The following is a 12,388-nucleotide window of genomic DNA, read 5'->3' on the forward strand; positions in this document are numbered from 1 at the left end:
AACCGCTGGGATGGCCAACCAACTTCTAATCTTTTCAGGAGACTGAGGGAACTGCAAAGTGGCAGAACCCGAGGTAGCAATACCAGAAGGGTAGCTGTTACTTCCACAGTTCCCCAGAATGACTCTTGTGGCTCCAACAGTGTCTCCAGTTATAACATGCAAAGTTATAACCCTGCAAACTATGTGCAATGCACATGTGCGCATGTTCCCCATAACTAGGGGTGCCCTGCCTCCCACCAGGGGGAGGAGAGGGATAACAGAGATAATAGAATCTATTGGGATGTGTACATCCAGTGGCCTGGCACTTCACAATTTCGGAAGTACAGGGCCTTGGTTGACACAGGAGCTCAGTGCACCATAATACCATCAAATTATCAGGGATCAGAGTCTATAACTATTCTGGGAGTCACTGGTGGATCTCAAGAGTTAAGTACGGTGGAGGTTAATATAAGTCTAACTGGTAAACAATGGAGGAAGCATACAGTTGTGACCGGACCTGACGCACCTTGTATTTTGGGAATTGATTTTCTGAGAGAAGGGCGTTTCAAAGACCCTAGAGGTTACAAATGGGCTTTTGGAGTAGCTTCTATAGAAATTGATGGACAAAAATCGAAGCTGTCTGCTAGACCTGAGCTTTCTGATGAATCAGCAGTTGTGGGACAACATAAGATACAGGACATTAAATTGCCGGTTGCTTCTCAGACTGTGCATCACAGACAATACAGAACCAACCGTGACTCTTTGTTGCCCATTCAGAATCTGATTCATCAGTTGGAGAGTCAGAAAGTCGTCAGCAAAACTCATTCACCTTTCAACAGTCCAGTGTGGCCTGTGCGGAAGCAGAATGGAGACTGGCGTCTGACAGTAGACTACCGAGCCCTAAATGAAGTGACACCACCTATGAGTGCAGCAGTACCAGACATGATGGAGCTACAGTATGAGCTGGAATCCAAAGAGGCCAAATGGTATGCTACCATAGACATTGCTAATGCATTTTTCTCTATTGCCATAGCAGAGGAATGCAGGCCTCAGTTTGCTTTCACCTAGAGTGGAATCCAGTACACTTTCAACAGACTGCCAATGGGCTGGATCCACAGCTCAAGCATCTGTCATGCAGTGATCCACGATGCTCTGGAGAAAGGAGGTGCTCCAGAACACATCCAGTTCATCAATGATATCATCGTCTGGGGTAAAACTGCTGAGGAAGTCTTTGAGAAAGGTAACAAAATCATTGACATTCTTCTGAATGCAGGTTTTTGCCATCAAGCGAAACAAGGTGAAAGGACCTACCACAGAGATTCAGTTTCTGGGAGTGCAGTGGCAGGATGGACGCCGACACATTCCAGTGGATGTGGTAAATAGAGTCTCTACCATGGCAAGTCCCACCAACAAGCAAGAGACCCTACGTTTCTTGGGGATAGTGGGATTTTGGAGACTGCACATTCCTGGATACAGTCAGATTGTGAAACCTCTGTATGATGTGACTCGAAAGAGAAACCATTTCCACTGGGGACCTGAACAACAAGCAGCCTTTGACCAGATAAAACAAGAGGTAGTTCAAGCAATGGGTCTGGGACCTGTCCGAGATGGTCCAGACATTAAGAACATTTTGTACACGGCTGCAAGTGACAATGGTCCAACCTGGTGCTTGTGGCAAAAAGGTCCAGGTGAGACACGTGGACAACCTCTTGGTTTCTGGAGTCGAGGTTACAGAGGTTCAGAGGCTAATTATACTCCAACAGAGAAAGAAATTTTAGCTGCCTATGAAGGAGTAAAAGCATCTTCTGAAGTGATTGGAACTGAATCACAACTTCTCTTAGCTCCCAGATTACCAGTTTTGAATTGGATGTTCAAAGGCAAAGGATCCACACCACATCATGCCACAGACTCAACATGGTCTAAGTGGATGGCTCTGATAACACAGAGAGCTCGAATGGGAAATCTTGAAAGACCTGGTCTAGTGGAGGTGATCTCAAGTTGGCCTGAAGGCATCAACTGTGCTAAACCTCCAGAGGAGAAAGTAACTCGTGCTGAGGAAGCTCCTCCTTACAATGACCTTTCTGATGATGAAAAGAAATATGCTTTGTTCACAGACGGTTCCTGTCGTCTTGTTGGAAACAAGCGAAGGTGGAAGTCTGCAGTGTGGAGTCCAACACACCGAGTTGCAGAGGCGAAAGATGGAGAAGGAGAATCCAGTCAGTTCGCAGAGGTAAAAGCTGTCCAGCTAGCTCTCGACGTAGCTGAACGTGAGAGATGGCCAAAGCTTTATCTCTACACCGACTCATGGATGGTAGCTGAAGCCCCAAAACTGATAGCTTTCAAGAATGTGAAGCAATGGAAGGGAGCACAAACCACATAGAGTAATAAATCAGCTGAGGCCTGGGACACTGTGACAGAAAAAGGAGATAAGTGATAAGGGCTGACGAAGTGAGCATGATTCAGAACCAGAAAGGTCAAACTGACCCTAACAGCCTTGTCCAGTCAGTAAAACTAAGCCAGGCACACCGGGAATTGACCAAATTAGGAAAGGGTTCAAAAGTTTAAGAGAGGAAGACTCATCAGAAGACCCCTGCCCATGATGAAGGCCACCGGAATGACCACCAAGAGGATCCTCAAAAGAGATGTCCCCGCTCACGCTCCGCCTACACCACGCCTCTTATGAATATGTATGCAGATATATGATTATGTATGTGATCTGATGCAATACCACATCCAAAACTGTATAAAAGACATGCTTTTGTTACGGGAAAGGCAGAAATCCATTTAGCGATTTCTCCAACGCGTTGCTAATAAAATACCTCCTGTCTATCTGACTTAAACTGAGTCTCTTAGGCAGTTATTCTTGCCTTTTGGGGCAAAATTCGGCATAATTTTCTGGCGAGCCAGACAGGAGATGCAGACCTTAAGGGGTCCTCCCTAGCCGGGTCTGGGGCCGGGACCCTCTGGGCGCCCCTGACGACTTTTTTGTCAGAAGAGACCCCCCCGGACCAGCGCTCGTTGGTGGACAAAGAGTTATCTGCATCTCCTGCTCCAATCAAGAGGTATTTTAACTGTTTATTTGTTTGGGGATAAAAAGCGCTTTGACTGGGAAACGGGGACCAGACGTGGTCACCTGATGGGAAGGCCCGGGGACGCCCTGGCATAATCCCGTTTATAGGGGTTGGAGTCCCCACTGGAAACAGGGGTTGGAGTCCCCACTGGAAACAGGGGTTGGAGTCCCCACTGGAAATAGGGGTTGGAGTCCCCACTGGGTGTTTGTTAATCGGGTGTATGTTTCTCTTTCATCTTAATGTTGTTGCTGTGCTTCTGAGAGGGTACATTTGTGTTACACTTTTGTCTAACATTGTTATGTTGTCTGCAAGAATCTCGTAATTTAGTACTCGGTATTTTGTGTTAACTGTAATCTCTTTTGTGTGTAAGAATTTATTGTGATATCATCTGCAAACCGTACCTTGGTTTACAGCTGACATCCCGAAGCTGACTGGTATCGGTATTATACGGTTGACCAGCGACATCTCGTGGTAAAGCAGTGTACTCGGGTAGATCGGAAAGGTAGGATAGTTTGGATGGATGCGTTAAGAGTGTGAGTGAATGAGACGCAGCATCGCTGCGAAGCAAGAGGGAGTCCTGATCCGCATTTCCTGTTCTTCGCGAGAAGCCAGGTCGGAGATGGACAAAGCGATTGAAAATTGTGTGTTAAAATATATATATTGGTATATAGTGCTTGTGGGAGAAAGAGACTATTCCGGGAACAGCCATGGGAGGACGACAGAGTAAGGACGTAAATATGAAAACTCCATTAGGATGTATCTTGAAACACTGGAAGGACTTGGGAGGAATTCCAGGGGGAAGCATAAGTAAAAAGACACTCCTTAAATATTGTACACAGTGGTGGCCATTGTATAAGTTAGACGACAATGAGAAATGGCCACCGGAGGGAACAACTAATTATAACACTGTTTTACAACTGATGCTCTTCCTCCGCCGGCTCAATAAATGGGATGAGGTGATGTACGCAGACATGTTCTTCACTCTAAGGAATAAACCTGAGTGGCAAAAAGAGTGCGGAATTAATGTAGCCCCTCAGGATCCCCTAGTATTAGCCCTGGAAAGGGATAAGAAGGGTCCAAAGCCTAAAGAACGTTGCTGTGATGCATGTAGTATTGGACAGCAGTGTCTCAAGCTAACAAGAAGAGATAGTGGAAAGGAGAGCGAAATAAGCCTGAGGGAATACCATCCATTCGCTCCAGGGTGGGAAGGGCCTCTTCCCAGGCCAAAAGAGGAACAAGGGGATCCCAGCCCATTAAAGGAACTGGAGCGATGGTGGAAATCTAAGTTTGGGCACAGCCCTCAGAAGTTAGACAACAGTTGGGAGGAAGATAGTCCATTAAAATCGGGGATTGACGAGAGGAAAAGCAGCCCTCAGGGACTAGATAGTCCACAGGGGTTGGGGAGCTACATGGATGCTGACAGCCCACCCAGACTAGAAGTCGAAAGGGAGGAAGGCAGTCCGTCAGGAGCAGAGAGCCAAAGGGAGACACGTAGCCTGCCCGAGCTCAGTCCATATGGGGATAACAACACATCCAGAAGTGGAGACGTTTGTAGAATGGAAACCAGCACACCAAGGACTGGGGACAAAAGTAACTCGCTGGGAAGCTGCGTCTCTAAACTGAGAGGCGACGTCTCTGAATTGAGATATAGTGAAAAGGATGATAACGAGACATGCAAAAAGGGGGGCAGAGAACAACTTAATATAGTAATTCAGATAAAGGATGAGAGAAATGGGAGGGGAGCAGAGGATGAGAGGGACAGCAGCCCGGGACAGGATAGGAGCCGGCAGATACAAAAAGGGCGACAGACGCAGGACGAGAATCGGATGGATAGTGTAATAGAGATAGGAGGGGAAAATGAAGAACAGGAAAGGGGGAAGAGGAAAGAGAAGAGAAGAGAAAGAATAGGGGAGACATCGAAGCACAGGAAGGAGATCCCGGGGAAGAGATCGGTCACTCGTATTATACCAGATCTGTGGCACGGGGGGAAGCAAAGCAAAGAAGGGAACGATATGATAGCTCCTCTCCGACAAGTTGTACCAACGTTAGGGGAAAAGACTAGAGTAAAGGTGCCGTTCTCGACAAATGATTTGAACAGTTGGAGGGATGAGGCAAGGAATTTCAGGAGAAATCCTGAGGGAGTAGCGAAGAGGTTTGAATTAATGGCAAAGAATTTAGATATTGATTGGGAGGATATAGAAGTGATGCTGTCAGAATTGACAGATACAGAAAGGGAACTCGTATTGGAAACAGGAAAACGACATGCTCAAGTATTATCAGGAAGACTAGAAGATAATTTTCCCAGCAATAAACCAGAATGGGACCCGGACAATGCCGAGCACTATCAACAGCTAGTGCAGTATAGAAAACTGATAGCGATGGGCTTGCGTAATGCGATCCCTAAGGCTATCAATTGGTCAATGCTATATGACATCAGACAGGGAAAGAATGAGACCCCATCAGAGTTTTTGGATAGACTTAGGGCAGCGATGAGACAATATACACCCCTGGACCCAGCAACAGAGGAAGGGAAACAGCACTTGTTAGGGTTGATGATGGGACAGAGTAACCCAGACATCAGGAAGAAATTACAAAAACTTGAGCATCCAGCAAATAAAAACCTAGAGACACTGCTGAATGAGGCATGGAAAGTATACAATAATAGAGAGATTGAGGAGAAGAAAAAAGAGGACAGGAGGATAGCGAGAGTAGTGGCTGTAGCAGTGGCAGCTCAGAAGACAGGTTACTCGGAACCTGGAACCAGGGGAAGAGGTAGAGGCAACCCAGCAGGAAGGGGAGGGAGGCTCCAACCCCACCCAGCTAGGGTGGGGTCAAATCAATGTGCGTACTGCCTACAGATGGGACACTGGAAGCGAGAATGCCCCCAACGAAGGGAAAGGCTCATGGCCACTACTACTACCACACATCAGGATAGTGAATGAGGGGGACCGGTGGGCCATACCCTAGCAGACCCACTGGTTAAAATGGAGCTAGGGGAAGGTAAAAAGGAATTGAACTTTTTGGTTGATACGGGAGCAACTTTTTCGGTTTTTAAATCAGGAATTGGTACCTAAAAGTGATGAATTTGTACAAGTTGTGGGAGCAACAGGCCAACCAGAAAAGGCTTACTTTTTGAAACCCATTAAATACAAAATTGGGAAACAAATGGGAATTCATCAGTTCCTGTATTTACCAAATTCGCCAAAGCCCTTATTGGGGAGAGACCTATTGGAGAACTTGGGAGCCATAATAAAGTTCAACAAAGACAAATTGGAATTACAAGTAAATGAGGAACAACTGATTATAGCTCTAAGCCTAACGATCAGTTGTGTGGAACCTAAACTTGAGAATCACAATTTCGAGCGAATTCTGAAAAAGACGTACCCTTTATTAGAATAAAACCTTTATTAGAATAAACCAAACCAGGTTGGAAGAGACCTTCAAGATCATCGTGTCCAACCCATCAACCAATCCAACCCACCCAAACAGCTAACCCATGGCACCAAGCACCCCATCAAGTCTCCTTCTGAACACCTTCAATGACGGCGACTCCACCACCTCCCCGGGCAACCCATTCCATAGCGCAATCACTCTTTCTGTATAGAACTTCTTCCTAATATCTAACCTGAACCTCCCCTGGTGCAGCCTGAGACTGTGTCCTCTTGTTCTGGTACTGGGTGCCTGGGAGAAGAGACCATCATCAGCCTGTCTACAACCTCCTTTCAGGTAGTTGTAGAGAGTGATAAGGTCACCCCTGAGTCTCCTCTTCTCCAGGCTAAGCAGCCCCAGCTCCCTCAGCCTCTCCTCGTAGGGCTTGTGTTCCAAACCCCTCACCAACTTTGTTGCTCTTCTCTGGACTCGTTACAGCAAGTCAACATCCTTCCTAAACTGAGGGGCCCAGAACTGGACACAGTACTCGAGGTGTGGCCTAACCAGTGCAGTGTACAGGGGCAGAATGACCTCCCTGCTCCTGCTGGCCACACTGTTCTTGATGCAGGCCAGGATGCCATTGGCCCTCTTGGCTGCCTGGGCACACTGCAGGCTCATGTTCATCCTACCATCAACCAGCACCCCCAGGTCCCTCTCTGCCTGGCTGCTCTCCAGCCACTCTGACCCCAGCCTGTAGCACTGCATGGGGTTGTTGTGGCCAATGTGCAGAACCCGGCATTTGGATATGTTAAATCTCATGCCGTTGGATTCTGCCCATCTGTCCAGCCTGTCGAGGTCTCTCTGAAGAGCCCTCTCTACCCTCCAGCAGATCAACTCTTGCCCCCAGCTTGGTGTCGTCAGCAAATTTACTGATGATGGACTCAATGCTCTCATCCAGGTCATCAATAAAGATGTTAAAGAGCACAGGGCCCAGCACTGATCCTTGGGGCACACCACTAGTGACTGGCTGCCAGCTGGATGTGGCACCATTCACCACCACTCTCTGGGCTCGGCCGTCCAGCCAGTTCCTAACCCATCGCAGTGTGCTCCCGTCCAAGCCATGGGCTGACAGCTTGGCCAGCAGTTTGCTATGGGGGACGGTGTCAAAGGCCTTGCTGAGGTCCAGGTAGACTACATCCACAGGCCTCCCCACATCCACCAGGCGGGTCACCTGATCATAGAAGGAGATAAGGTTGGTCAGGCAGGACCTGCCCTTCCTAAATCCATGCTGGCTAGGCCTGATCCCTTGGCCATCCTCTAAGTGCTGTGTTATTGCACTCAGGATGACCTGTTCCATGATCTTGCCTGGCACTGAGGTCAGGCTGACAGGCTTGTAATTCCCTGGCTCATCCAACCGGCCCTTCTTATGGATGGGCACCACGTTGGCCAGCTTCCAGTCCTCTGGGACCTCGCCAGTGAGCCAGGACTGCTGGAAAATTATGGAGAGTGGCTTGGCCAGCTCATCTGCCAGCTCTCTCAGCACCCTAGGATGAATCCCATCTGGTCCCATGGACTTGTGGGGATCCAAGCTGCTAAGGAGAGTTCCAACTACCGCCTCATGGAACATAGGGAAACTGTTCAGCTCCCTGGCTCCTTCTGCTAGCTCTGCAGGCCAGCTGTCAGGAAGACGTTCTGCCCTTCTAGTAAAAATTGAGGCAAAGAAGGTGTTAAGTATCTCTGCCTTTTCCTTATCCTTGGTTACAATGTTCCCCTCCGTATCCACCAAGGAGTGGAGGTTTTCCTTCCCCTTCCTCTTGCTGTTAATGTATTTATAGAAGGACTTTTTGTTGTCCTTCACAGTAGAGGCCAGTTTAAGCTCCAAGTGTGCTTTTGCCTCCCTAATTCTCTTCCTACAAGACCTAGCAACATCCTTAAACATTCTGTGGGTTGCCTCCCCTCGCTTCCAAAGGTGATACACCCATTAGTTTGGGCTACTGATATACCTGGAAAATCAAAACAAGCAGTACCGATTGTTGTTGAACTTAAAGTTGGGGCAAAACCGGTCATAAGAAAACAATACCCTCTGAGGATAGAAGACAGGAAGGGGATCGAGCCCATAATCGAAAGGTTTTTGGAACTGGGGTTATTGGTAGAATGCGAATCAGATTTTAATACACCAATCCTGCCAGTAAAGAAACCTAACGGAGCCTATAGACTAGTTCAGGATCTGAGAGCAGTAAACGAAATAACCAAGACATTACATCCGGTAGTTGCTAATCCATACACACTTTTAACTAGACTGAAGGATAATTTGGCCTGGTTCACCGTATTAGATTTAAAAGACGCATTCTTCTGCCTTCCCTTAGCTCCCGAGAGTCAAAAGATTTTTGCCTTTGAGTGGGAATCTGTAGATAGAGGAAGAAAGACTCAACTTACCTGGACGGTATTGCCCCAAGGATGGTGCAATTCCCCCACGATTTTTGGGAACCAGTTAGCCAAAGAATTAGAACAGTGGGAAAGGCCACTGGGAGATGGCACCCTTCTGCAGTACGTAGACGACCTCCTAATAGCAACGATGACAGAGGAAGAATGCATTGAATGGACTATTTCCTTGTTAAATTTCCTGGGTTTAAGTGGATATCGAGTTTCTCAACAGAAAGCACAGCTGGTGCAAAAAGAAGTGGTGTACCTGGGATACGAAGTCTCCAGAGGACAGCAATCCCTGGGAGCAGCTAGGAAAGAGGCCATCTGCCAGATACCTAAACCAGAGACGGTGAGAGATCTGCGCGCCTTTCTGGGGATGACAGGGTGGTGTCGGCTATGGATCTACCAGTACGGGATACTCGCTAAACCACTGTATGATTTGTTGAAGGAGACTAAGAACGTCCTAGTTTGGACTCCCGAGGCAGAAGGGGCCTTCAAGAAGTTGAAGCTGGAGCTAATGAGAGCACCGGCCTTAGGTCTCCCAGATGTATCAAAACCATTCTGGCTGTTCTCCCATGAGCGGCAAGGGATGGCCCTAGGAGTCCTAGCACAGCAATTGGGACCACACAAGAGAGCTGTGGCCTACTTCTCCAAGCGATTGGATGAAGTAAGTAAAGGATGGCCAGGCTGTCTGAGGGCAGTGGCCGCAGTAATAATTAACATAGAAGAGGCCAGGAAGCTCACGTTGGGTCAAAAGATGACTGTGTTAGTGTCTCACACTGTGTCAGCTGTGCTGGAACAGAAAGGCAACCATTGGCTGTCGCCTTCCAGATTCCTAAAATACCAGGCCATCCTGGCTGAATCAGATGACATAACCATTCAGGTAACTAACATTGTGAACCCAGCTTCATTTCTAGAAGGAAGAGACCCAGCAGAACCCATCAAACATGACTGCCTGGAAACAATTGAAGCAGTCTACTCCAGTCGCCCGGATCTCAAAGAAGAGCCGTTCGAAGATGCGGACAACTGGTTCTCAGATGGCAGCAGCTTCGTGAAGCGAGGAGTAAGAATGGCTGGCTATGCAGTCACTACTACAGAAAGGGTAATTGAGTCGAACTCCTTGCCTGCAGGGACCTCAGCTCAAAAGGCAGAACTGATAGCTCTGACTCGAGCCCTGGAATTGGCGGAGAACATGCAAATTAATATATGGACAGACTCTAAATATGCCTTTTCCATTGTACATGCTCATGGAGCCATTTGGAAAGAAAGAGGACTGTTGACTACACAAGGAAAAACGGTCAAAACATGCAGAGGAGGTTCTGCGATTGCTAGAGGCGGTCCAACTCCCAGCACAAGTGGCCATAATGCATTGTAAGGGACATTTGAAAGGTAACACTATTCCAGAAATAGGAAATAGGAAGGCAGATACAGAAGCTAAATTGGCTGCCACGAGGACTAGGGAAGTGAAAATAACGGCCCTAATACCAGGAGAGCTGGATACCAACATCCAGCCAGATTACCAGGAATCAGATCATAGATGGATTCGAAGAAATAAGGGCAAAATATTAGAAAATGGTTGGGGTCAATTGGAAACAGGACAGTTAGTAATACCAGGAAACGTGATGTGGCAGTTTGTAAAGGCAGAACATGAGAAGGGCCCATTGGGGTCTAGATCCGCTTTACCAATATTTGCAAACCAGGATAGCAGGACCGAAATTATTTACTACTATAAAACACGTTACATCCCAGTGCGAGCGGTGTCTGAAAAACAACCCGAATACGGGAACCAAGGTACACCAAGGAGCCATAAATCAAGGTAAATTCCCAGGTGAAGTATGGCAAATTGATTTTCTGAACTCCCAAGAAAAGGGGGGGTTTCGGTATTTGTTGGTATTAACTGATACGTTTTCTGGGTGGCCTGAAGCATTCCCTTGCAGGACAAATAAGGAAAGAGAAGTAACTAAAGTACTGTTGAATGAAATTATTCCACGGTTTGGGGTACCGAAGAGCATTTCTTCGGATAGGGGTACACATTTCTGTGCAAAAGCAGTGAGAGCAATAAGCAAAGCATTACAAATCAAATGGCATTTACACACGCCTTACCGTCCACAGGCCAGTGGGCAAGTGGAAAAGATGAATCACCTTATTAAACAGCAAATTGCCAAAATATGTCAGGAGACTAATTTGCAGTGGTATCAAGCTCTGCCTATTGCTCTACTGAGGCTGAGAGTCAAACCAAGATCAAAAGAAAAGTTAAGCCCATTTGAAATTTTGTACGGTAGACCTTATGCTATGCAAGTCGTGAATGGGGACGCTATAGGCCAAATCGGTGATTAGTACATTTATGATTATGTAATTACGGTGGGAAAACAGTTTGACAAAAATGCTACTGTGGTGATAGAGCACCAACCTAAACAACCTTATTGTAAATTGCATTCGTTTAATCCGGTGATTGGGTTTATGTTAAGAATCTTTTAGTGAAACCCCTACAAGAGAAGTGGGAAGGACCTTTCCAAGTGCTGCTGACTACCTTCACCGCGGTTCGGATCAAGGAGCGACCTACGTGGATCCATTATTCACGAGTCAAGAAAGCTCCGGAGAACAAACCAGAGGAGCAGACGTCATGATCCTGACTCCACCTCAAACCTTTACAACTCTGATCATTGGACTCTCGATAAGTATAGCTCTTCCCCAAGGCTCTGCCCCAATAGACCCATGGTCTCATGCACACCAGTGTATCCACCTGGAGAGGGGAGAGAAGGGACCCTATTTTGAGGTTTATGCCTTACGTAACAATCAGCCATACATGAGTAAAGTATGGCATCAGCCCTCCATGGTAGCATACAAGGGTGATCAAATCCAAATTGGGTGTCGAGAGCTTGACCCAGTGGAAGGAAACACAAGGCGGCTAGTATTAACAATTCGACCCTTGATGCCAGACTCTAAACATAACCTAATTACCTTTAGTCCAGTGAAAATGGGCAAGCCCACCGTCTGGGTCCAGCAAAAGGGTCCAATTTCATGCCAGTGGAGTGACTTCAGGGAAGATCCACCCGGATTACAACCCCATAACTCGGTAATTTATAGAGAAGATTTGCTTGGGGAACTACATCCCCAAAACATAACCCTTGACCTACACCCTCTTCTCTTTCCTGCGGGAAAGATCGTAGCATCTAATGGTCCTGAGGAAGGGAAAGCACGGTGTGAAATGGCATTTAGATTGGATCAATCAATGTCCTTCGTATGCGAAAGACAGTTGAAAATGCTGGAACAGGGTTTAGGCTTCCCTGGGCATGCTGTCGAATATAAGGTGCAATTACCGGGGGACGTGATCCCATTTTATCCAGATTTAGACTTGCCCCAAGAAACCACTCTACCAATAGGATGTAAAGTAGTACATAACCTAACCTTTTATAGGGCCCTCAAGTGATAAGAAGATCTAACGAACTAAAATTATTGTTAGACCCCACTTATTCCCTGAAAAAGGTGCAGATGAACATTCACACCGATGTTACACATTTGCAGAAGGATTGCCGACCATTTAT

The 12,388-nt window shown here is 47.0% G+C and overlaps 1 protein-coding gene across 1 annotated transcript; it reads left to right on the forward strand.

Moving 5' to 3' along the window:
- Positions 1–4,459: 4,459 nt before the first annotated feature.
- On the forward strand, positions 4,460–11,470 carry LOC137460962 (uncharacterized). Its single transcript, XM_068170958.1, has 4 exons — positions 4,460–5,438; positions 8,405–9,945; positions 10,544–10,634; positions 11,322–11,470. Exons 1-4 carry the CDS (start codon positions 4,460–4,462, stop codon positions 11,468–11,470), a joined length of 2,760 nt encoding a protein of 919 aa, XP_068027059.1.
- Positions 11,471–12,388: the final 918 nt, after the last annotated feature.

This window comes from Melanerpes formicivorus, unplaced genomic scaffold (genome assembly GCF_026170545.1).
Source record: "Melanerpes formicivorus ecotype bairdi unplaced genomic scaffold, bMelFor1.0.p_v2 SCAF_936, whole genome shotgun sequence".
Lineage (NCBI taxonomy): Eukaryota > Metazoa > Chordata > Aves > Piciformes > Picidae > Melanerpes > Melanerpes formicivorus.